The 27323-nt window shown below is 35.4% G+C and overlaps 1 protein-coding gene across 5 annotated transcripts in view; it reads left to right on the plus strand.

Moving 5' to 3' along the window:
• The window catches only part of LOC129216277 (uncharacterized protein DDB_G0284459-like), a 307700-nt gene that overhangs the window by 194943 nt on the left and 85434 nt on the right, over positions 1 to 27323 (plus strand). For 4 of the 5 annotated variants that reach the window (XM_054850483.1, XM_054850487.1, XM_054850486.1 and 1 more), the window contains one exon: positions 3188 to 3265. In XM_054850483.1, the coding sequence (XP_054706458.1) occupies positions 3188 to 3265 (78 nt within the window). Of the gene's footprint in view, positions 1 to 3187; positions 3266 to 7106; positions 7396 to 27323 lie in introns of those variants that run through there. The other variant, XM_054850488.1, reaches the window with a different exon arrangement.

Consider the following 27323-nt stretch of genomic DNA (forward strand, 5'->3'; position numbering starts at 1 on the left):
ATCAGGGAAAAGTCAGGGAATTTTATTAATCAGGGAAAAGTCAGGGTAATATCAGGGAATTTTGAAAAAATAACAAAAAATCAGGGAAAATTGATTTTATGAAGAAAAATTTTTTTTTTCTTTTTTGCTTTACAAAATTAAGTACTCTAATTCCGTACGCATTTTCGGCCAATTATCTGTTCAAAAAAAGTAAAATTAATGAGGTGCGATTTTACACTGCCGCATATTTGTGCACCTTTTTTCCTCAACGTCAAAGTATTGAATCTTACTTATTAACCACAGGATGAAATTCCTAAGATGGCTCCTGTGTCTGTTAGGTTGTTTATTTTACCTAGCTTGAAATTTCCTTTTGTGCTTTCAATGCTACGCAAAATAAATAACCATACAGGCAAAGAGGAAGCCTTCATTAATGCCTTAGCTCCTTTGCCTTTATTCCATTGTTTCGAAGTAATTTGCTTACTGTAATCACGATTTCAAGAAGAAATCTTTGGTTTTTGAATTAATACTATAAAAGCTTAAAAGTTATTACTTCTTCGCGTTTTAAATTTAATTGCTAAAATTGAACTTTCAATAAAAAAAGCTTTTTTTGCCGTTATACTATTTGTTGTCACCGTAGATTATAAAGGTTTTCTTTTCTTCAGACTTAAGTGATTCTTTAATTTTCTAACCAAGTTGTATTCTTCTTTTATATATTTTGAAATTAACTAATTGCTTTTTTTTTCCTTGCATTTCAAAGTTGTTTGTTACAGAAGCAATCTAAGATTTTTTTCGTTACATACTGAAATCATTTGAAATAGAGTTAACTTGTGTACTTAAGTAAATATATTTATTTTTTTATTGCAAAAATGCTGTATTCATTCATTAAAACCTATGTTCTTAATGAGAGAAAATTTCTCTATGAATGGATGTCAAATGGTTTCATATGTTTTGCATAAATGTGTCAATTAGTTATATAAGAATAACTACATCTATTCTTTCACTATTACTTGTTATTCTTGCAACAATTATTATACTGTTTGAAAACTTAGTTCAAAATAATTTCAATTACTTTTTAGTTCTATCATAAATACACATATGCTTTTAAGAATAATTTTAATAGTTTCTTAAAATTCTTATGCTAAGTGGTTTCTGGAAGTAAAGTATTTTTTTTTTTTTTTTAATTTTCTATAATCGTTCCATTGTGGAAAAATTTAATATACTGTTTTGAAGGTGTTTTTCCCCTAAAAAAATGCCTTGATATGTTTTTTTTTAACCATTTTATTAAAAAAGTAGCATCTTTTTAAAATATATCTTTAGTTCAACAATTTTACACAACTTAAAACGTTTAAAATACTGCATTTTATACAAATATACAATGGATTTCAAGTAAAGCAAAGAAAGAAAACCATTATCATTGGGAACGTAAATCAGGGAAATTTGGTGAACTTAATCAGGGAAATCAGGGAAAAGTCAGGGAACTTTTTTTCACAGTTCCTGTCGCCACCCTGTATTTTAATAAGCGGAATTATAATCAGCCTAGGTCCAAGGTACACATATGTCCGAGGAATACCACTTACCCCTAAACAATTCGAAATTGCTCCAAAAAAAAAAAAAAAAAAAAAGCAGTATATTTTATATGTTATGTTTTTCTTCGAGTACGTTTTTGAACAAACAAAACTCACAAAATCCTCCTCCCCCCCCCCCCCCCCCCCCCCCCCCCCCCCCCCCCCCACCAAAAATAAAAAGAGAGAAAACATCAAAGATGGTTTGATTAAAAAACAGAAAGGGCATGTCTTGAAGTACGTAGCGCAAATTGGACCATCTGAACTTGGATTGTTGGCACACCGCTCACCTCCCCTCCAAAAATTTCCAATGTGGCCCTTGGGTAAAAAATGTTGGAGACCCCTGTTCTACATGAAAAAAAAAAAAACTTTCCAGCACGACGAGTTTGCCGAAAAATGTTTCCTGCAAAGAACAGCGACAATTGCAGTTTTCATTGTATCGACTCCAGGATTAAGGAAAATTTTAGTTTTCTTAGACTAAAGTAATCGAACAGTGATAACACATTAATGCTGAACACAGATATGAATTTTCTTCGGCGTTTTTATAATTTATTCTTTCTCTCCTTCTTTCCTCTTCTTACATGTGTAAACAAATTGGTTCACGTGATCCAGGAGTTAAAATGTTGAACGAGCCAGCCCTGCTTATATAAGGCTGCTTATTAGTAGTCTTAACTATGACTGTCGGCGGTGACGACAGCAACTGAGACACAAGAACCGACTGCGCATGTCCCGTGTGAGGTGACATATGTTTTGTCTGCGTTGCATACAGTAGCGTACATAGAATTCGGAGTGCTCCCCCCTCCCCCGGCAACGTTTAAAAGTGTGCCCCCATAAGATGATTTTTTTTTAATTTTAACGTAGTGTTATTTTTTCAGAACGTGCGCCCTAATATCTCTTGTGCCCCCCCCCCCCCCCGCAACGCAGAAGTTGCGGGGGGTACTATGTACGCCACTTGTTTTGGTTCTCTCAGGTTTTTGCTCGCCCTGTGTGTCGAAATTCGACCATATTTATAAAAGTTTTTTACGGGCTCTCCAACCATACCAAACACTAAAATGCATTTTTCGTGTAAAAAGAACGATTTCAAAAATCAATTTAAGCTTAATGTTTCTCGCTACCAAGTATGACTTTCAACAATAGAAAATAGTCGAAATAAAAATTTATGAGTTTTGCTTACTAAAAAACGCTTATAACTTTTTTTATCTAGTGGATTTAGGTAATTGGATCCTGAGCGTTTTGAGAAAAGCTTTATATAGGGTATTTTTTTAAGACCTCTCCAACCATGTCAAACTTGAAAAAAAAATGGACCATCCATTCGCGTAGAAAGAGCCATTTAGAGAGAAAATGCGTTTTTAATTAATATCTCCGTTAGTTTGCGTCTGATTTCAAAAAATTTTATTGATAACACTCAAACTCGCCAGTAGCTACTGAAAAAAAAAAAAAAAAAAGAAGAAGAGAATCGGTTGACAAACAGGAGAATATGGTACGGAAAGGAAACGCCTTGTCTATTATTAATCCACAAAGATTAATATTGCCTAGTTTGTGTATTGATAATAGAATGAAGCTTTCTAATTGTATCTATTTTATCAGTTCGGATAAATTAGCCTCTCCGTACATTCTGATTTTCTGACGACATGTGTTCTTTTCAGGCCGAAGAGCAACTAAAGAAAGCGAAAGAAGTCAAAAAACCGGAAGTCTTGAAAGAAGAAGAAGAAGAATGGCAAACGGTAAGAATTTTTTTTTTTTTTCTCTTTGCATGTCACTTTAGAGCTATGCGTTTTTTCCATTTTCTACGCATTTTTTTTTTCTAGAGCTTAATTACTAGTAAAACTAGATGCTACTACATATTATATTTCAACCTCCTAGGATTAACCATTTTTGTCAAAAAATTTTTTTTTAATTCTCATGAAATTGGAATCGAAGATGTTGTGATAGCTGCTATTCAAATGAACCCACAGCGCCGTGAACTACTTCCTAAATTTTTCTTTTGTTGATGAGAGGAGAGATAGGAATGAATGTATTTAAAATATTGGTTTGAATGTATAATCATTAAAACACACAAATTGGAACAAACTCGGCAATCATTATTCATATGCATACAAAGAGATCAATCTATTAGAGCTTTGAGCCTTAGCCATTTTGAGGTCATGCTGTAGAATACATGCCGACAAAGAACAATCTTTAAAAAGTCTTTTCGTGTGTAAATTCTTCAGGCAAAAACGATGTTTATTCTTTGCTATTTTTAGATTAGAAAAGTAACGAAGCCACTATGCACCAACATCATCCCGATAACTTATCCAGATAGATCAACCAGAATTGCTATGCGATTGATCTTCAGCTAAGATCGTAAGAGCTGGAGCATTCCGACACGTGGAATGGATGTACCAGAAAGGGAAAAGAACTCGATATTGATGTTTCAAAACATCGAGTTCAAAATTAAAATATCGATGGTATCGATACCTGCAAAAAAATTTTTTGTTCAATCAAAACCATCGATGGTATTGATATAAAGACCAAAAAATATCGTTGCTCAATATTTACGCATCAATGCTGTCGATGTATCGACCTAAAAAAACTAATTAATGTTTTGAAACATCAACTTAAAAAAACAAAAATATATGCATAGTGAACTCGAACAAATGCGTTTATTGAAGAAATTACTCTGTCAGTATTTATGAATTTACAGCAAAGGTTTTTTATTTTTAATTTTATTCTCGAACTCAATCATTTAGAACCGTTTGGCTAGCTTGAGGTAAGCCTCGGATTCCGGTTTCCTGGAAACAATTCTCATATCTCTGATAATGCTCGTAGAAACTTCGAACAAACGTCATCTTATGCAGAAAATTCAAAGCTTTCAATAGACTTAAAATTTAAAAATGTTAATGAAATATTTCTCTTCCATTTTATCAAATTTATGCGAAAAATGATATTAAAATTGGAACAGAAAAAGAACCAAATTGAATTTTCGAAAAAAATGCTTCGACGTGCTCACCCCAATGGTATAAACTAATTTTGTGCCAAGTTTTGTGAAAATCGACCCAACGGTCTTGGCCCTGCGCGGGTAACAGACACACACATTCAGTTTTATTACTGGTAGTGATAATATAGTACAATAAAACCTGTAAAGTTGACCACAATTGTAAGTTGACCACCTGTCTATGTTGACCGCTTTTGTCAGGAACGGAATTAGTCCTATCTCATATAATGAAGGAAAACCTCTGTAACTTGGCCACCTCTCTATCATGACCACTAATATACACCAAATTTGGTTTGGAGTATTGTAAAATACCCTTTGTAAGTTGACCACTTGGTTTATTTATTTTTTTAACTTAACTAAGCAAGTTATTTTATTTATTTATTTATTTATATTATAGTTTTCCAAAAATAATTTTACTTATAATTTTTTTTTTTTAATATTGATGCCAGACAAGCATTTTACCAACTAAATAAAACAGCAGCATAAAGCTTATGTTGCTTTTTAACTTATTTTTCTTTTGTTGTTCTATTTGGGATAGCCTTTTGTACTTTCTGTTCAATGATAACAGGTGTCAGTAGAAAAGCCCAAAGTCTTTTCTTCCAGTTGCAATATTTTGTGGCAAGAAAGTAAAAACAATTATGCTAAAGAGTTGCTTATTTCTGATGCTACGGATTCAGCGATTTTCATTTTCAACTGCCGTTATTAACTAGGAGGGTAGAGCTTACTGCTCTTTGTGTTGTAAGTTTTTCATAAAATCTCTTTAAAAAGAAAGTTAGTTGAAATTGAGATTGATAAAAAGTATGAAATATTAAAATTAAATGAAAAGAGAGAAAGCCATAAAAAATTAACTGAGACATAAATTTCTAAAACTACAGTCTCTAATATAGTAAAAAACGAGGAAAAAATAACAAAAATAACTGAATGATATTTTTAATTATTGCTACAAAGTAATATTAAACAATAAAAGTGACTTGAACAAAAAGACTAAGTGTTAATTAGTTAAAAAATTAATACGCAGTGCAAGAAACGATTAAAAAAATATAAAAAAATCATTACCACCCTTTATAAGTTGACCACCTGTCTAAGATGACCACCAACGTCTGCAAAGTAAAATCATACCGCACGGCGTTCTGTTACGTCTTTACCCCCCCCCCCCTCAAACCCTGTTTGGAACCCCTTTTTTGGAACCCCCTTTTTTCCCCCTTTGGAAAGGGTTTTTGGATAACCCTGCCTTTGCTCTTACCACGGAAAACGTTGAAACGCTGCCAGCCCTGTTTCTACCACATATCTTAAAGTTATTCTTACCCTTCCCTTACCTTACCTACGGTGCCCCAGACGGAATTGACATGATGTCAAAATAACAACAAAAACCACAAACATTAATGTTAATTATTATCAACGTCAGGGGTGCCCATTGCCTCTCAAGAGCATCCTCCCTCATGAAGGAAAGAATACCCCTTAAAAGACCCACCACCCGAAAAATTTCAATGGGGCGTTTTCGTCATGCCCCATCACCAGGTGGTCACCCCCCTAGGGACGTCCACAGAAATTTTGGGGCCGTCACAAATGACTTCTCCGGGCCCCCCTCCATATTGATTACCCGTATATTTCAGGCCTAGTTTTAAAAATATGGGGCCCCCTTCAGGCTCGGACCCGGGCAATCAGGTGTCCTTTCTCACTCCCCCCCCCCCCCGTGCATCCCTGATTAACATTCACCGCGAACGTTAATTTTTAGCCGGGGGAGGGCTAGGGCGCAATCCGAGATCGACTTCCTGCCACCAAAATAATGGGCTTGGTAAGTGGTAAATGTGGTACAGGGACGGATTTAAGGTCTATTTAAGGGGGTGGCGGTCGAAAACCGTTAAGAGCCATCTCCCTAGACCCGTCGATATTAATTGGCTTTTTGTTATCATTATCTCTTGGCTTTTAAATACTAATCCCCCCTATCGCCCTCACGAATTTATGGCAATCTTAAACTAACAATTCGCACCTTTTGGGGCGATCACCCCCCCCAGGATTAGGAACCACTGTTCTGAATCATAGCAATTTCTTATCATGCCAGTATAGTGTAGTCCTGGAAGAAAAAGGGGGAAAGACACAGGTACACATATAAAAACTCTTAAGCTCTAAAAAAGAGGGTGAGGACGAGCTAAAATTAAAAAGTTGAAACGCTGTCCATCCTTGACTGATACTGTCTAAAATTAGTTTTAAGTAAATTTGTAGAATTTACCAGATTATTCCATATTAATGGTTTAAAAAAACAAGTCTTGGAGGGGGCGAACACCCCCACCGCCCCCCTAGTAAATCTACCACTAATGTGGTAGCTTTTAAATTTCTGAACAAGAAGGAAGCGCTTTGCGGCCGTAATTTTATTGTTCTTCAAGTTCAAAACGAAAAGCAAAACATACACGCAACCTATCGCAACCTTGACCGCGAATGAATGGATCACGCTCCAGCACCAAGTATGAAAACTCCGTCGGTAGATGGCTAGCACCAGGATTATTTCCCGAAAAGTTTCTCCATATTATTTTTCCTCCCCCTCCCGAAGCCAAACCGAGCGTCCGTTCGTCCATAGAGCGCTCGCAGGAAGGAAAAAATCAGCAGACCAAAACTGCTGTGGAGCCATTTTTTCCCTCTCACCCGCTCGGCAGCTTTTTTGGGGAAAAAGTCATCCACCGAATCCACCCTCCGAAGAAGCCTCGTCGGCGAAACGCTTTTTTTGCACGAGCACCTCAAGCTAGCCTCTCCGTACCGTCAGGTACCGTGTAGCGTCCTTTTTTTTTTTAACCGTGCGCGTGTGCCATCTTTTACGAGAATCGTGGATTTCCAGACGATCTCGTCCTTCTGTCGCGGAGACGCTGGAACATGGAATGGCGACAGGTAAGCCTTTTGTGTCCTGTGTTCGTGATGCTTTGTTAATTTTATACTCGTGTGAGCTCGTTAGCGCTCGGCAACACCATGTAAACAAAGAAGCGTGTTTCTGACCTTGGGCAGTTGACAGTTCACCGCGTTTTGTGGATGGGCATCGCTGCGTGGCATTGTTATTTAGTGCCATCCCTGGCGCACCTGAGCTTTTAAACCATTCTCAATGGGATCAACAAATCCTAAGTGGCGAATGATATATTTTACGTGATGATTTTACCAAAGGCTTTCCATGGCCCCCATATTTGTTGCCGCCCCCTGCATAAGATCACGCCACGGGTCCTCGTCCCGTTTTTTATTTCCAAACCAAAAAGTAGTTGTCATGTGTAAATAAATTTTAATCTCATTTTTATCATCTTGGGTCCTTTATGTTGTGGTACATAGCCCCCCCCCCATGCAGAATACTCATTTTAGAGGGTGGATGTCAGGAGAGGCAATACCCCCCCTCCCCATGCAGGCATTCAGAAGTTGATGTATTTCGATGTATGTAGGCGTGGTTTTTGTTGTTTTTCGATAAATTTGCATTGAATATGTACCCTTCAATCCCCGCTCCCCACTCTCTGGAAAATTTAGAACTGCCTGCCCCCATGGAGCCGATGAGATGCCTCCCTCATGAAAATATTTACTGCACACTTGAGCTCCAGGCTTCCCCCCCCCCTCCTCTTTGAATTCCTTTTAAATCTTTGAGAAAATTACTTGTGTATACATGTATCATTCTATAAATACGCACAGTGGAGTTGTTTTGTAAATATTCCAAGAGCTGTCTGTCATAATTTGAGCCGTCGCCGTCACAGACGATCTTCGTGACGAAAAAAAAAGGTGTAAAATATTGTGAGAAATGTGGCAACGCATTTAGAATATTGATTATTAAAAAATCGTCTGCCACTAAAAAAAAAAATATATGAAAGGTGTTTTGAAATGGAATTATTTTTGTGCATTGAGCGGTAGCAATATTTTTTAAACCATATCATAATCGGTTATGCGTTTGTAGATTTTTTTTTTTATATAGTTTTAAATAGGCATCCATTGCTTCTACAGAAACGCTGTTGGTAAATTTGTCAAAAGATCGTTCATAAATAACATGTAAGTGAGAAAAATCTTTAGATGACCACTTTAGATTCAAATTATTTAACATTCTATTTTTTCTAGTTCTAAAAATTTCAACTGCTGTTCTAAAAATGTGTTGAAAAATATTAAGGTTTTAATTTTCGTAAAAGTATTTTCAGACACTTTTTCCAAAATTAAAAATTTTAAACATGTGCATAAATTTAATTATATTACTACGTAATTATATTTTATTTAGACTCTTATTTTATGTACTTTATTCAAGTTACTGTCGTAAGTAACATTGTCACTGTCCCCGTTTTACCCCCCGCCTTTCACATATTAGCAAAAAAAAAAAAAAAAGTGGGAAAAACATTTTAATGTAAAGCACATTGCACGTTTTTTGTACAGCAGAAAATGTATTTACTTACGGTCTGAGGTGTGTTTGACCTATAAAGATGGTTTGACCCGAAGCCACACGGAATTTAATTCCATTTTCATGTTTTTCCCTCCTATTTACTCAATTAAATAAATCATTGATTCATAAGTTCTTCAATATTCATGTACATTTCTTGGGGAATAAATAGCTTTTCAGAGCTATTAAATTACTGATTATTTGAACAAAAATATTGAATCGATTTTTAGCACCACGACTTTTTCCCCTTTTTGTGTAGCATGCGAATTACCGGTCTAATTAGGCAGTTATTTCATAGAGGGCGCCATTGTAATCGATTTTTCTGAAAAATTGAATTTTAAGTACTTTACCTTTGCTCCAGTTTTGATTCATTCAAAGACACTCTGCCATTATGTTTCTTTCTCATAGATGAAATTTATTCATTTAATTTCTTTATGTTCCCGATTAAAACATACGTTAAATTTTTACGCGGATTTTGTGTCAACTCTCATTCTTTATCGCCGACAAGAACTACATCTACAAGGGCGCCTCGAACTTAAATTTTTTGGAGGGCAAAAAGTCCATTTGCCGAATGTAACTCCAAATTTTGTCGAATCGTCAGACAAAATTTGCCGAACAAGGAAATTTTTAGCAGGTCACAGTGACCTCCCATCGGGGCGTCCCTCAACACCTAACGCACCTATTTTTAACTTGCGCATCCCCACTGATTTCTAAAACGGGGCAAGTGGACAGAAAGCCGATCGCCCCGATGCGGCATTTTTGCACGTGGTATATCTTGAACTTTAATATGCAAAAAAAAAAAAAAAAAAAAAAAAAAAAAAAAAAAAAAACAAGCTTTTTCCACAATGAGAAAAATATGATAATTATATGTTATGAAAGTCAAAAAAAGAAAGAAACTTCTTAAAATCTGAAGCTTTGGTTGTGAAAGATTCGGGGAAGAAGTTATTCTTGATCAGGAGGACCCCCCCCCCCCCCTTCCCGTCAAAAGGGACTACAAATTTAAAAAGAGAAACGTGTATAATTTAGCTACCCTGATAAGCAATAAAGAATTAAGAAAATATGAAAATTATCACAGCAAGTTTATTTTTCTTAGTCGACATTTTTGGAAAGTGGTAAAAGTTTGTAAAAAAAAAAAAAAAAAAAAGTAAACTAGTTTTTTAGTCATTAAGGGGGGGGGGCTGAGGGGTTGTCCACTAATGATGTCATGCTTAAAAGGGAAGGAAGGGGTTACAAGAAGTGTGACGTCACGCCTTTTTTTAAAATAAGAATATGCTAATTAAAAAAGTCGTGACATGTGGCAGGGGGGACCGGTTCGCTGAAGTGTGCCACGTTGTGACAAATGAGGAGGGGGGAGGGTCAAGAAAACTGACATCACATATATGGAGAGACGTTTGCTTAAAATTTGTGTATGAATTAATCATTTTCAATTCTAATCTTGAAAAAAAAAAAAAAAACAGTTGTGCGCTCGAGTCACGGCGAAACTGCAAAAATAGCTGAAGGATGTTGTCCTTTGAACGAAATGAACCGAATCTTCATCAGAGATAAAAATTTCATGGCAATGGGAAATACGAGAAGGGGAAAGAGCATAAAATACAAAATGGGGGGAAAAGAGAAAGAAGTTTTTTCTCCGAGCGAGTCAGCCATTTTTATGTCATTTTTTTCTGCGAAATGATATTCCTCACTTCCGTTCGTAGTTACTATGACATGCATATTTATTCATCCAGGCTGATCCCCCCCCCCCCCCCACTTATGTGCGGGAGAGGAAGGGGCACTCTAGTCTTGATCGATTGACGATTGAAATTTCTGAGTTTGAGAAGTTATATTAAAAGAAACTAGTCTGTTTCATTCTTTTGATAGCGCTTGGCTCCCCCCCCCCCCCCCCAACGATGTTACCGCGATTGCGGCGAACTTTTTCGCAGACTGCTTGCGCACATGCTTTCCTCACCATTTATTTAACAAATCCTCATGCTTCTTGATTGGCTGTCCATTATTCTATCATTAAAAATTATCCACACTCTGAGGATCGTGATTTGTCGATTGCGATGTGACGTGGCCGGTTTACTTCACGTCCCGGAAAAAGATAAATTTGGTTACAAATGACCAAAAAGGTCTAAAAACAATTAACTGTGAAGGTTTAATTAGGATAATTACTTTACCATTTGTAGCATTGACTTATAAAATTAATACAGGATTAGTTTGTGAGGAATTATACAGATTTAAACCAAAAAAAAAAAGTCTATCTAAAAATAAAAAAAAAATCCTACACAAAATGAACAGTATATCTAAATGGTGTTTAATTTTTTATTCCTCATTCAAAGTGTTTTTTCTAACTATAATAAATTATAAGTAAAGGGTGTCCCAAATTTAACGCAAGATTTGAATATGCCGCTATTTTTGAAGTAAATTGTTGGTAACCCTTAATAAAGAACAATTTGACAGCTGAGAGTTTAGGGTTAATGAAAATGTCGCGTTATACGATACAACAACGTATTTTCATTTCTAAACAATATTTCAAAACTAATGAAAGTTGAGGCTCGTCAAGCAGTAACTGTTATCGGGGATCGGAATTTGGTCCTTATATCGTGTGAATTAATTACATTAGATTTCTTCTTAAGGGGTTTCTTGAAGTCAAAAGTCTATGTCAACAAGTCCACAACCACTCTTGCATAACCATGTCGCTATATCGAACACCAGGAGCAGCTACTGTTTGACCAACCTCTTTTTTATAATTATCAAAATATTGTTAATAATGAAAACAACCTTGTTGTATCGTTTTTACCCTCTATTTTTACTAATCCTAAAATCTCAGCTATCACATTGTTCTATTTTCAGGCTCGCCAGCAATTTACTGCAAAAATGGCGGCAAATTGAAATCTTGCGTTAATTTTGGAACACCCTTTATATACATCTAAGAAGTGTAATGTTGAAATTTTATCTGTTTATTTCATTTTTATTACCCCTGTTATATGTTCATAGTTAGTTTATGGAGAAAAAACTACCCTACACTACAAAAATCAGCCACAAGTGTGTAACCCTTTTGAATACTATCAATGCGGCGCGGCGAAGGGGGGGGGGGGGCGTTCCGGTGTCCTGATTGAACATTTCAGAAATCTGGCGAGCCTACTTTAGACCCTCGAAAAATAACCAGCCCAAAAAAGAGAATGGCGCAGTTTTCTCCAGATACGCCCCGTATGGCAACTTCTGGGGGCGGCAAATTCCCCCTATTTTTGTGGTTGTTTTCGTTGAGCTTGGAAGAGAAAAGGAAAGGGTGGTAATTTAAAAAGTTGTCTCGGTTTCGAAAAATCAAAGATTGGGTGCTAACGTGCCGTTGATGTAGGCAGAGGTCCCCCCCCCCCACTTTCACACTTCACAAGATCAATGGGTGCAACTCCCTCGAATGCTACCGGTCATCCCCCAAAATGAGATCCAAAACCTTCTAAAAACTTCAATGGCGCCATGCCCTTATATCGTGGACACCAGTCTCTTTTTGCTGAATTTGTACCTCCTACGCAACTTCTCGTAATCATTTCATCCTTTTCAATATCTCGAAGTTCTAAACACATTCCACGTTACTTAGCTCAAATTTAATGAAAATTGCGTATTTGTTTTTCGGAATTTCAAGGTTCATATTTTCCTTTGATGTAACGAAAAAAGTCAAAATTATGATCTCTAAGTATACAGTGGACAGGTTGTAGTTTTTGCCGGACAAAACTGATTTTATCCAGGTCACTGGCACCAAAACTGGATTTAACAACCATAGAACTGGCCAAAACTAAATTACATGAAAATACACTTCTAATTTGTACGTATGTGATAGATGTGTGTTTTGCAACTAATAAATCTGTTAGTTGGAAGTTTTTTAATGAAGTACAGCAATTTTAGTTAATTAAATATAATTAGTTAGTGAAGTAATTTACATTATTGTAACAATAGTAGTGAACATTCAACTTTCTGCAAAATTAATAACTGAAATTGCTCACAACTAAAACAAAAGACATAAGGAATACAAAACAGCCAGTAGCATGAATATAGTAACTTTTCAGTAGTGTTGCTATTTAATTTTCAAAAGTGTTTTCCCCCTGTACCTTTAGTTTTGCTTTTAAAAAAAAGCCTATATATGTTTCTAAAAGAAGCTTTTTTTTTCTCTCATTTATTCTTCAAAATTACTTGAAATACTTCGTACATTGTGAATGAGAATTAAAATATATCTATTCAACTTACAATGTTTCACTCTATTATATTTTAATATCTTACTACTATTATATATGCGAAAGTTTGTCTGTATGGATGTATGGATGTTTGTTACTCTTTCACGCAAAAACTACTGAACGGATTTTCATAAAACTTTACAATAATATAGCTTATGCATCAGAATAACACATAGGGTAGTTTTCGTCGCGTTATGGGGGGCAAAACCCCCTTAGGGGGGGCCAATAAAACACAATTTTTTTTTTATAAATTCTCTAACATTGGGATGAAAAAATACTTGCACATATTTACATTATATGTCCATCGAAAGCTCTGATTTTTCTGCTGAAGATGGCACCTGTTCGAAATTTCTAAGTAGAATAAAAAACGAGTTATGAGCTTTTTAGTTCCATGTTCGAAGGCTTTCCTCAACTCAATACAGTATTTAGTGTATCATCTCAACTCCCTGTCGATAGCGGCAATTGTTGTATTGTTGACTATCTTTGCTTTTCGTGACTGTTCAAGGCTTTTCTCAAGTCAAATCTTGAAGTAAGATTTTTGCACAAGATTGGCAAATAATACATGATTTGGCTGATCAATTTCCACTTAAACGGAACTTTAATGTAATTAATGGTTTTTATTATTATTTATGCTGATTGAACGCTTACTCATTATCCAATCAACCAGTAGATCGCCAAAATTTTTGCAGAAAGATTTCCGTAGCTGATGCATTTGGCAGTTTTTTCAACGTCGCTGTTTTTGAAGCCCGAAGACTACGTCATAATGTTTCTCAGCTTTCACCATGTGAACAAAATATCGCCAATCAAAGAATTTTCAAAAGACTTTTTTTACTGTGTTAAATAATCCAGCAACTAAACTAGGCAAATCCATAAACAGCACAAAAACTTCCATTAATTTTCCTTTTTGCACAAATTCAAACAATCACCAGATTTTACAACTTATTTTGGAAACATTTCGGATGAAACTGTTTAGCGCCATTTTATGGTGACCAAAAGTATCTCAGAATCTGGCGACGATATCTCTGTAACGAAAATTAGTATCATATCGTTTTACAAAGGAAGGAAAGAAGGGGGGAGAATCATCGAAGGTACCCCAAAACGACTCTCGCAAATTCGGTAAAATCGCACCAAGAGCCCACAATGATTGAAATTTCCCAAAATAGCTAAAGCAAGTATAAGGGGATTACGAGCGCAGCTACTTTTTTAAAATCACTTCGTACTTCATTAGCCATACAGAGAAGGTTTTAGACTCCATGTTAAAAAAAAAGTATCAACAGATTAATCTTTTTAAACATGAGAAGATTAATTTCATGTTTTAGAAATTTGTATATGCTTAAATATAGTGCTTTCGTTTCTAAATCAATACTATTTTGTTCTTTATACTTATTGCTATTTTAGTTTTATGGGTAAGGAAGAAACTCGATTTTTAATCACGTCAAAAAGATGTGTTTTAAATTCTTTCACTTAAAACAGAAAACAAAAGCAAGTAACGATTTTTTCTCTTAATTATTACTGACCCAGGCAACGCCAGGTATTTTCACTAGTTACTGCATATTTTTCATGTAAATTTATCTTCTAAACATACTGTAATTTTTACAAACGGTAAAACATACTATTTAGATAAATAATGAAAGATGATTGATTATGGTTTGTTTTGCATTTCTTTTTAATAAAATTATTATTTGTTTTTCATTTAAAATTTGATAATTATCTAAGTGGCCAAAACTGCTGGATGAAACTGATTATATCCCGGCCGGTTTAAACCGGTTTTATCCATGGTTAAAACCACCACTGGCTGAAACTCTTACAACCCTGACAGTGGACGCCGGTTGATTGAATCAGTGGTTAATTGAATTAGCCGCTCTAATAAATCAAACTGTCAAAACCAATAAAATCCAGCGTTATTCAAAATCCGCTTTATAGAATCATAACTGTTTAGAACAGACGTGGTTCATAGAAGCGGCGGCCACTGTATTATTATTTTTAAAATGTTGATATTTTTTAAATTCCTTTTTTTGTTGTGCAATACAGTCGAGTCCCGACTTACGCGAGGGATGCGTTCCAAGACCCTTCGCGTAAATTGAAATTTCGCGTTGTGGAAAAGGGTATGTTTAAATAAACATACCTATACGATTAAAGGCACTTGTAAACACAACCTCAAACTGTTAAAACCCATTTCTTAAGTATACATTACTGTTTCTTAAATAAAAAATTGAATTTTTATTTATTGTATTTTTTTTTTAAAAGTTTTATTTAACATAAAAAACTGCTACAATGCACAAAATTAATGATCAATGGGAATGGAAGACGTAAAATAAACCACTACGGTACGTACATTATGTAGTAAGAAAAACAAATGCACTACAGTTGTTGAAACTTTCTCTTTTTCCTTCTATCTTCACAAACAGCGCTCTTAGGTGTCGTTATATTTTATTAACTTTCCCATATAGAATGAAAAAAATAAATGGAAAATGTGGCGTATAGAGTATTTGTAGGAAATGTTTCGTGTTGCGGGTGAAGAATTCGCTTAGGAATAAAATTCTTTACCGGGGGGGGGGGAGGAAATCGCGTTAAAGCCGTTTCGCGTAAATCGGATCGCGTTGTAGCGGGAGTCGACTGTAGTTGCACTTCCATTGTACGAAATAAGAGGAAGAAAAAAATAATTATTAGTTATTCACGCAACCAACAATGGCAGGGATATTGTTAGCAGTGATTGTGCTGAAACTTGAAAGTGCGTTTCGGTATTTGAATCCTATGCAACGTGCAATGGTAGAACTGCAATCATCACCTTTTCACGGTTTGGAACGTAACTACTTAGCAACTAAAGTTCGGGGGAGGGGGAAACTTACTAAGCCACAACTTCCTGGATGAGAAAGAAACGTGCTGAAGAAGCTGTTGGAAATATGCTGTGGAAGACTTATTTTTCATTGACTTTGCAATGGCTTACGAATATAGAGACGGGCTCGGTTTTTTTTTTTTTTAATGCATCTTTTAATTTTGTTTCCATTCTAAAGCCGTGTGATTTCAATGAACGCTCTCAGTTTTTAGAAGTCAGGTCAGATGATCAGAATATTTTTCACTCATCGGATTCTTGCAGGAGGTGCAGACATGCAATATAGCTTTGTGGCTGACGCAATTGCTATTCTTTATATTTGAATGTATTTTAGTACTGTATAGTTATCTTTTAACTAGTGGTAAGTATAATATCGCTTGTTTGTTTTTCGCACATGATGACTCAAAAGATGGACTGTATCTAGGCTTGCCATATTTCTGAAATGTTCCACCGAGACACCGGAATTCCCTCACCCATGTAACTAGTATTCAAAAGGGTGCACACTAGAGATGAGTTCGGGCTCATTTTTGAGAGCCCGGAGCCCGCTCGAGCCCGAAAATTTGTAACCGAGCCCGAACGATATTGTCTCGGACCGAAATCCGAGCCCGAAGGAAACTTTCTTGTATCAAAAACTGAGCCTTCTACGGTCTGACACGATCTCTCTGTTACGTGAGTGATGAAAAATGTTACGTCAAATGTTTTCCATTAACAGAAGTTTCTAAATTTTCATAAAATGCTCCACTTCAAATGCATTACTGTATGATATATTGCAATAGTAATCGCAAAAAAAAAAAAAAAAAAAAAAAAAAAAAAAAAAAAAAAACTATAAATAAGCGTTAATTAATTAATTTTTTTGGGAGAGGGGGGGGGGTAAATTTGACATTGATTGAACTGATTTAAATGTTCCTTCCATTTTCTCACAGTAGGAAAATGTTTATTTGCTTTGAATTTGTATGGAGATAGGCGATTGAATATCTGTGCTTGAGCCCGAGCCCGCTTCGGGCTCGGGCTGTCGGGCCCGGGCTGAGCCCGTCTCATCTTTAGTGCACATTCGTGACTGATTTTTGGAGTGTTTTATAGAGCAGTTTATTCTCCATGGTTGCTAATTATGCATTCATGGTTGCTACTATAAAAAATAAATGGTTGCTAATTATGAATCTAAAACAGGGGTAATAAAAAATGACATAAGCAGATAAAATTTGAAAATTTCGATTCTTAGATGTAAATATATTTCTGTTTGAAAACACTTTGAATGAGAAATTTAAAAAATAAACAATATTTAGATATACCAGTTAATAGGACTTTTTTTAGGCCATCTTAATATTTTTAGTCTTGCTGTAAAAATCCTCACAAGCTAATCCAGTATTAATTTTACTAGTCAATGTTACAAATGATGAAGTTATTATACTAAATAATCCTTCACAGTTGATTATTTTTATACCTTTTTGGTCATTTATAATCAAATTTATCTTTTTCCGGGACGGGAAGTAAACCGAACGAGACACGGCATTTTGTCTGAAAATCGGGATTGTCCCTGTCAAACCGGAACGTCTGGCAAGCCAGCTCTATCTATACTTTACTTTTAATTTTTTTTTAAAACTTTGAAGCCTCAATACAGTACTAAGTTTCAAAATCGGACGTTTTTTAAATTACTATATAATCTTCATTTTTTTTTCTTTACAAAACTTTTTTTTTTTTTTGCTGCCAATAAAATTTTCTTATTCGGCAAATTTTGTCTGACGATACGGCAAATTTGGAGACATGGATGCGAAATTGCAATTAAAAAATACATATATTATGTTGCTTGCTATGCTCACAGTTTAATATATGGTAAAATACGGAATTTCATTCGGCAGACTGAAAATCCCCCCCCCCCCAACCCGATTTCCCAAAAATTTAATTAGGGACGCACCAGACAGCAACGCCATAAAATTATCGGACAAATGAAGCCAAGAGAAGACTGACTGCAGATGGAGTGAACCTGGGTTCGAGTCCCAGCTCCGGCATGGATGTACTTTCTCTTTCCCTGTCCTTTCTTTGTGTGAAAGTATTGCTGTGCTGTGAATGGTTGCTTAACTACCTTATTAACGGGTCCTTATGTGTGTTCTGTGGAAGTCGGACTTCGCAAGAAATGACATAGCAGTTAGAAACGTGAACCTTCTAAACTGCCAGCATATCTAGCCCAAGACAACAAAAACAACAACAAAATTCTCCGCTTCAAAAAGCAAAAAAAAAGAAAGAAGATTCGCATCCCTTTCTACAGTTTCAAAATAGAAACTTTTTTTTTTCTGTCTTGAAATGTAATGGAATACTTTCTCGGATGCAGAACAGACGGGTACCAAGCTATGCCACCCCCTCTCAACCCCCATCAGCATCCTTCCCTCGACATGGTACTCTCGGGGCTCCTGGGTGTCCCGTCTCCCATATAGCTGCCGAGGAACCAGACTCTTGCCAGTCCCTAATGCTGATAACGGAAGATATGTAAACGGAAAGCATTTCCACATGTGTGTCACACTTGCGTCCTCTAATAAGGAAGGGTGAGGGCAAGAGGAAAAAAAAGGTAATGCTTCAGACAAGATTAGAAAGACTAGACAAGGTTAGAGGAGCACTATCTTTTAGTTTTTGATTCGTGCTCAAGATTCAAAGCATGGAGTTATTAACAGATTTTTATTTATTTATTTTTCACTAGTGGTACCCGCACGGCTTTGCCCGTAATAGAAAATTAAAAGGTCATTTGGTTCGCCTTATTTACAAATAATGTATGGTGAATTTTCTCGCCAATTGGCTTGTGCCCATGTTACGGTTCCACGTTATGATAATTTCGTAATTTACTCGTCCGTCTTATGATAATTTTGTTCTTAAAATTGGAATAGAACAAGAACCACGTCGAATTTTCGAAAAATCGCTTCGAGGTGCACACCCCCATGCTGCAAACTAACTTTGTGCCAAATTTCATGAAAATCGGCCGAACGGTCTAGGCGCTAGGCGCGTCACAGAGATCCTGACAGACCGAGATCCTCACAGACAGAGAAACTTTCAGCTTTATTATTAGTAAAGATTCTTGTCTCATTATCAAAGAAAACAGTTTTGAGAGACCACAACAAAGTATGTTAGAATACGAGTGGAGTCTGGCAGATATAAGGGATGTTTTTTGAAAGTTTTCTTGACCCACGAGAGAAATTTTCTTACGGGAGAAAATGTTTTTGATGCAAGTCGACTTCCCCTTTTGATAACTTGACATAATGAGCGTAGTTAAGATCGTAAAATCTTGAATTAGTTTATATAGTTAAAATAGCTGAAAATTCCCCCCTGGAACTCTTGAACTATGACAACTGTGATATTAGAATCATCTTTCCTCTTCACTCGATCAGTTTCTTAAATAATCAAAATTCATTGTTTCTCTTATTACTTGTAGACTTGAATGTCCATGTCCAACTTTTATTATTTTTTTTATCAGTGGGGATCCGCCCTCGCTCGCTTCGCTCGTCAACCCCCGCTCACCACCGACGGTGACACTGTGCCACCTGTGGTGGAAGACAATGATTTTAATTCTTTTATATATATATATACCCCTGGATGTCTTCAGGACGTTCCGGATTCCCGGTCCCTTAAAGTTTAGAGGGATCATGATCATACAAAAAAAATGGCGAAGGCTATAGCAGATTTAGCGTAACCCAGGGTGCACCACGTGGAGGCCTGCTACTCTACACCCCCCCCCCTTTTTTTTTAAATCGGACTGGCCGGTTCCCCGCTGTGCCCACTATGTGAAGGGACTAAGCAAATGACAGGGGAGCATCTTTTTGATTGCCCCGTTCTTCTCGACGTGCTGAAGGATGTCGACTTCAGGGAGCTTCCCCGCTCTGCTACAGCATCTTTGTTGTATTGGACTGCAAGGCGCCTTATGTCCGAGAGGACGTTGGTGGGCGTAATTTAAAAAAAAAAAATGATCTTACAAGGCAAAATGGCTTCCCCTGGATACTCTCTACCACAGGCGGCGAGTGGGGCTTATAAGTGCGAGGGCAAATTTTTTTTTAGGAAGTTAAAGACTATTTTAGGCTATCTGGAGTGGGGGGGGGGGTGATGTTCTCTCGCGTAACAGTTTTGGAATTGCAGTTTTACAAACGCCGTTTTAATAGAGCTTTGTCAACGTTTGGAGAATAAAGAGGAGTTTCCTGGGTTGGTGTCCACGTAATGTTTTTTTTTTTTTTATAATAAAGTCTAATTAATAATAATTATATCAATATCAAAACGAAGATGTTTGGACTGTCTTTGGTAATGTAAAGGTAAGGAAGGCTCTTCCCACGGAATTTTTTTTTTAAACTTATGTCTTAAAAACGCAAATTAAAACCATCTTTAATGCACTTAGAGCAAGGGGTTTGGGGTTCTGTCAGGGAAATTTTGTAAAGTTCAAAATATTTTTTGAACGTCCTTTAAAACTTGATTTCAGAATTAAGAACGGTAGGGTTCGGAAGTTGTCCCAGTATTTTTTTTTTTTTTTTTTACTGATGAAATCCTAAGAACTCAGGCTTGAACTTCCTTTGCGGACTTCAGAAAAAGATCTCCGGATTTTTTTTTTTTTCTAAATTGGAGTTTTAAAATCGCAGTTTTACGCTATCTGGGGGGGGGGAGTATCTTCCTGATTTTTTTCATCCAAACTGAAGTCTTTATAACGCAAATTTAGGCTATCTTTGAATTTAAAGAAAAGAGTGAGTGCGCTCGGGAATTTTCTCCAGGAAAAATTTCAAAATTGAAGTTTTAAAACTGAATTTTAAACAGTATTTGATGACGTTAATGTTCGGGTAACCTCACCCAGAATGTTTTGAAATTGAAATCTTAACGTTGAGGCAATCTTTGATGATGGAAAAAGTGCGGTGGCAGTCGCCCGCTCCCCCGATTCTCCGCCACTACTCTTTACCCAACGGTACCAGTACCAGTATTGAACTGGTAGACATTTACAGGCCGGAGGAGATACAGTTAAAGACACACACACACACACAGATGCGCACAGTTTTTAATAGTATAGATTCGCATAAAGCTGTGTTTGAAGTTAAGTTCAAACCCACTGTTGCTTGGTATTCAAGAAAATCCCTTGTTGTTTTGTTCGTCATGAAACATTCTCTTCCGTTTTTGTAAATCGGATTCTCGCGTGTCCGATTACCAGCTTTCATCCATTTGCATTGTGGCGTGAAATACGTGGCGAATGTATTGTAGTTCAAAAGCGTTGTCTCTGTTTTCTTAAACTCTGGAATAACTTCGCGCGAAATTCGATGATACTCGTTGATGAGAAGCAATAGAAAATGCTTTTTTTTTTTTGAAAAGTTTCATAATCTTTTGCTCTCACTTGATTCTCTGGAGTGGTCTACTAAATCCTACTCGGCCAGAGAAAGCGCACTGTTATTTGAAAAATGAAAAAGAAGAAAACAATTATTAAAGGAAATAAAATTTGAACTACCTGAGGAAGGTGTTTTTGTTCAGTTGGTGCGATATGGACTGAAATTGAAGTGATGACGATTTCGCAGAAACATAATTCGTATTACTTTAGCTAAGTACTAATCTTTAATGAACGGCCCTCATCCAGATATTCACGCTCTGATTGGAAGCCGATTTGTTTTATGATTATGTTCGTAGGAACTAGGAAGCAAAATATAAAAACAATATTTATTGTTTTGTCTCTCTGCATAATTTTTATGGCTACAAAATGATGCGATTTCCAGTCTCTCCCCCTCCCCCCTTCTCTTGATGAGATTCTCAGAAGAATGGAATTTTGTTTTCGTTTTTCCTCCTTGCCAATTCAGTTTCCGTTGCCCATAACTTAAGCTTTCATGTGATTTTAATCGATGTGTGTGACTGACGTCTTCAGCTCTTCGTCGTTGCCAAAACGCTCACCGGAGGATTGAGGCGCAAGAAAACGTGAAAATCTCTGAGAGCAAGATCGGGGCTATATGGTGGATGATCAAACAACTCCCAGCTAAATTCCCAGCTAATTTTAATTTCCCCTCCTGCCAAAATAACTAATCAAATTTACACTACATCGGCTCTCGTCGGCGCTGTAAGCCCTGCGCATGTTCATCATGTATATATTAATTCCAGTTATTATTGTACAAAACTAGTTTCTACATCACTACTGGGATTTTATTAGTATATTATCGTTTTAAAGTTTCAATGATTTATTTTTCATTGTTTCTGATTTAATAAGAATTGTTTCAAGCAACTTAAAACTTTTGAAAAAATGCTTTTCATGAAATACTAAATGGGAGGAATTAGAATTAACGTTATATTCTTCAAATGTGTTTTTCAGTAAATAGACTACAAAAAGATTAATTCACCGAAGGGAAACGATGCTAATAAGCCACGTGGAACATGACCGCGTGGACTGGCTTGTGTAACTGTCAAATCTGTCTGAAGCAGATGAGCTCAAAATTGAGGAAATTTATTAATTTTTATTTTATTTAAAGATTCATCCCAATTGTCAAGAAGTAGTATTCGTTCTGTAATTTTTTTAATTCCCGGTGTGTTAGCGCTGAATTCGGTAATCATTTCTAGTTTCCAGAATATGTTTGACACTTTAAATGTTATAAAAGCAGCTAAAATTTCCTAGTTCGTCAAATAGTAGCTATCCGATTGCGCAGCATGACGTGGGATCAATAAATATTCTAACCTTCTCAAACTATTAGAATATTCCTTCCGGAAAAGAGATCATTTTGTGCGTTCGAAGTAATTTTTAATCTTCGTTTCTTGTTTTATGCAAAGACTATAACATGCTCCGAACAGGTGAATCAAAATATTTTAGGGCTTCAATAGAATAACTGAGTAGATCGTATTTGACCTGAGCAGGTTGTAGTTTTCCCCTTATTGTTCTAAGACAAGAAATGAGATTTTCAAAGCGTAATATGCTACAGTAAACTTCTTAATCTTTCTTTTAAAAATTAGTAGCGACAGTAGCGTGATCCAATTTCTACTCGACGCAAAAAAAAAAAAAAAAAAAAAAAAAAGTTTTCAAAAGAAAACAAACACGAATTTTACGATTACAATTCTACATACCCCCCCCCCCCTGAAAGAAAAAGAAATGAGATTCAAATGGATGGCATGTGAAATGGTGGCTAATGGGGTCGTTTCCAAAATTTTAAAAGTATTTTTTCTGAAAGAGCATGCTTAAAAACATAGGATCTGACCCTTTTTTTTTTTTTTTTTTGTACATTTTTTCAAGTTTAATATTTAAAAAAAAGTTTCTTAAATCGGTGCTCTTTCATTGTTTATACTTCTGTCCGATGACATCACAAATGATGAAATGCCATTCAGTATTGCCATTCACCGAGAAAAATATTTAATTCGCATCTTTACTCACGTGTATTGGCAACGATATGGTTGATAGCAAGCGGAGAGCGCAATTTTAATTCACTTCTTGATTATCATAACGTGGGAACGCGATAGAGAAATGCGCCAAAGAGCATCATTTGTGACGTCATCAAGACCACGCCTTGTTAGAAAAATCGGACATTTTAATAAAATTAATTCCATTTCTTTTTCTTTTTTTGCTTATTCTATCAATTTTTAGTGAAAAAAAGTGCTACTTTTAAGTGAATGAAACTACCCCATTCTAAGACTATTTTCAATGAAAGCGATTTGCCAAGTACATTTTTTAAGATAAGCAATAGCTGTAAAAAGTTTCAGAGCATGAGTTTCATTATTAGTAGAATAACTTAGGGGAATCAAAAACGCAATCTGCGTTCAATATTAAAAATGCGCTGCCTCCACTGTTTAAATATTAAACACCATTAGTAGTCGAAGTGCTTCTAATCGTCATTGGAACAGCTTAGCAAACATCCGAAACAAACAAATGATTCAGTGTTTTTTAAGCATGTGACTGCCTGACATGTTCCGCAATCCAAAGAATCATGTTTTCCCCGTAAGTGCTCGATAGCATTAAAAAAAAAAAAAAAAAGCAAAACGGTCATCACATTTTTAGTCAATTTCTTTTGTTTTTTAGACTCATTTTTCTTGCTGTGTAAAGCTCATCAAAATGGTATATTTAAAGAAAGTATTTTTTTTACTGAGGATTTTTTTCACTTCATAAAATACAAACTCTGATGTAATTTTGGTAACTTTTAGTATCAAAAAGTTATCAAAAACAACAAGTTACCAAAAAGTTACCAAAAACATTGTCCGTAAGACAACTTTTTTTCGTCGTTGCATGGAAAAGTAAGCAAGCTTGACTAAAAATTAAAAAGTATATATTTTTTTTCTCCTAAAAAGCCAAAAAACGAAGTATAATTCAGCAACTTAAACTTTAAAATTTAAAATATGTGCGCACTCCACCGATACATTGGATCCCTGAGTAACTTCTTCTTTGAAACAAAGTGAAGTAAAAACATGGTGTGTAATACTTTTTTTTACTGCAACCGTTAATAATTTGTTTACTTTCGTTTTTTAAACATATTTTGCTTCGCTTCTTTGTTATTTTCCTTCTGTTTTGCGTTTTTGCAATAATTTTATTTTTTTTCATTTTAAACATTGCCATTAGCAATGAGTATTAATTGATTAGATTAATGCACTTCTCTAGCTTTTCCCTAGTGATTAATCATTTTTTCTCAAATTAATAGTCATGCATAAGCAAAACGTTACAGTACATTGGGGGGAAACACATAAACGTAAAGCACGAAAAAGGTAATAGCTTGTCATTGGAGGTAGATAATAATCTTACTAATATTATATATGCGAAAGTTTGTCTGTATGGATGTATGGATGTATGGATGGATGTATGGATGTTTGTTACTCTTTCACGCAAAAACTACTGAACGGATTTTGATGAAACTTTACAATAATATAGCTTATGCATCAGAATAACACATAGGGTAGTTTTCGTCCCGTTATGGGGGGCAAAACCCCCTTAGGGGGGCAATAAAACACAATTTTTGTATAACTTCTCTAATATTGGGATGAAAAAATACTTGCACATATTTACATTATATATCCATCGAAAGCTCTGATTTTTCTGCTGAAGATGGCACCTGTTCGAAATTTCTAAGTAGAATAAAAAACGAGTTATGAGCTTTTTAGATCCATGTTCGAAGGCTTTCCTCAACTCAATACAGTATTTAGTGTATCATCTCAACTCCCTGTCGATAGCGACAATTGTTGTATTGCTGACTTTCTTTGCTTTTCGTGATTGTTCAAGGCTTTTCTCAAGTCAAATCTTGAAGTAAGATTTTTGCACAAGATTGGCAAATAATACATGATTTGGCTGATGATTTTCCATTTAAACGGAACTTTAATGTAATTAATGGTTTTTATTATTATTTATGCTGATTGAACACTTACTCATTATCCAAACAACCAGCAGATCGCCAAAATATTTGCAGAAAGATTTCCGTAGCTGATGCATTTGGCAGTTTTTTCAACGTTGCTGTTTTTGAAGCCGAAGACTACGTCATAATGTTTCTCAGCTTTCACCATGTAAACAAAATATCGCCAATCAAAAAATTTTCAAAAGACTTTTTTTACTGTATTAAATAATCCAGCAACTAAATTAGGCAAATCCATAAACAGCACAAAAACTTCCATTAATTTTCCTTTTTGCACAATTTCAAACAATCACCAAATTTTATTACTTATTTCGGTAACATTTCGGATGAAACTGTTTAGCGCCATTTTATGGTGACCAAAAATATCTCAGCATCTGGCGACGATATCTCTGTAACGAAAATTAATATATCGTTTTACAAAGTAAGGAAAGAATGGGGGAGCATCATCGAAGGTATCCCGAAACGACTTTCGCAAATTCGGTAAAATCGCACCAAGAGCCACAATGATTGAAATTTCCCGAAATAACTAAAGCAAGTATAAGGGGATTACGAGCGCAGCTACTTTTTTTTAATCACTTCGTACTTCATTAGCCATACAGAGAAGGTTTTAGACTCCATGTTAAAAAAAAAGTATCAACAGATTAATCTTTTTAAACATGAGAAGATTAATTTCATGTTTTTTAAATTTGTGTATATGCTTAAATATAGTGCTTTCGTTTCTAAATCAATACTACTTTGTTCTTTATACTTATTGCTATTTTAGTTTTATGGGTAAGGATGAAACTCTATTTTTAATCACGTCAAAAAGATGTGTTTTAAATTCTTTCACTTAAAACAGAAAACAAAAGCAAGTAACGATTTTTTCTAATAATTATTACTGACCCAGGCAACGCCGGGTATTTTTGCTAGTATCTTATAAATAGAGAGCAACATTTTGTTGACGATTATATTTGAAACTGAAAATTATTGATTTTTAAAATTAAAATTCTTATACTTGGAATGGAAGTGCTCTTCTTTTCTTTAGTTTTGAAATGCAATACGTTTTTTATATGTTCCACTGTAGGTCTTTTAAAGTAATCCTTGCTGCAATATGTTGTTAAGCATGAAATTAATGGACCATAGTTAACTTATCAGGCTTTTTTTTATTATTTGACTCAAAAGCTTTTGCTCTTTATTGAAGGTTTTAACTTTCTCAATTTAAGCTTCCTTTGATATAGTTTTTTGCAATCATTGAAAAAAATATTGTTGATCATCATAAATATGAATAAAAGTACATCTGAGAGAAATGAAAAGTTATTTATTTTTTAGATTCTTTAAAATAAAAATGCAAAAAATTGGTTTTTCTTGGAAATTTGTCTTACAGTTATTTTTTTTTATTTCAACAATCATCAATAAGAAATATTAAGAAGATTTTTGTATTTGTACTATAGCTTTTGCTTTTGTATTAAGTATTTGGCATTGTGTGATATGTGTAAATGCAAACAGAATCGTTTGCTTTACACTTAATCACTATTAATTGTACTAAGAAATTAAAACAATATTTTCATACTTTTTTACTATATGGTTAATTTTTGGGACCCCCCTTCCCCCTGACCACCCCCTCGTCCGCAGGGATCCCAAAAAAATGCACCATATCAGAAAGTTATATGAAAATATGTTTCCCTAACATCAGGCTTTCTTGACCCATTGGTAAATCAAACCTTTTGCATCATTATATTGAGCCCCTTTATCAATGAGGAAAGCATTTTGATCTTGGCAATGCAAGCTATTCAGGGTTTTAATTCAATTGCTCGAAAAGGTTTTTACCAAAGAATCATTGTTTATAACTCCGAAACAGATGACTTTTTTTTCTAATCCCTTGACATATCACCAGTGGCGGATCCAGAATTTCTTGAAAGGGGATCAAGTTTTAATGGTCAGCCTGTTATACCCTATAAAAAATAAGTTAAACAGGGGTGCCAATACTCCCAAGGGTTATGGCATACCCCCTCTTAGGTTACGACCCCCCCCCCCCCTTCCCATCAAAAATTTAGATCAAAACCGTTTCAAAATAGCCCCTGCTCGTAAATTTTTCAAAGGCATAA

Source organism: Uloborus diversus, chromosome 2 (assembly GCF_026930045.1).
Source record: "Uloborus diversus isolate 005 chromosome 2, Udiv.v.3.1, whole genome shotgun sequence".
NCBI lineage: Eukaryota > Metazoa > Arthropoda > Arachnida > Araneae > Uloboridae > Uloborus > Uloborus diversus.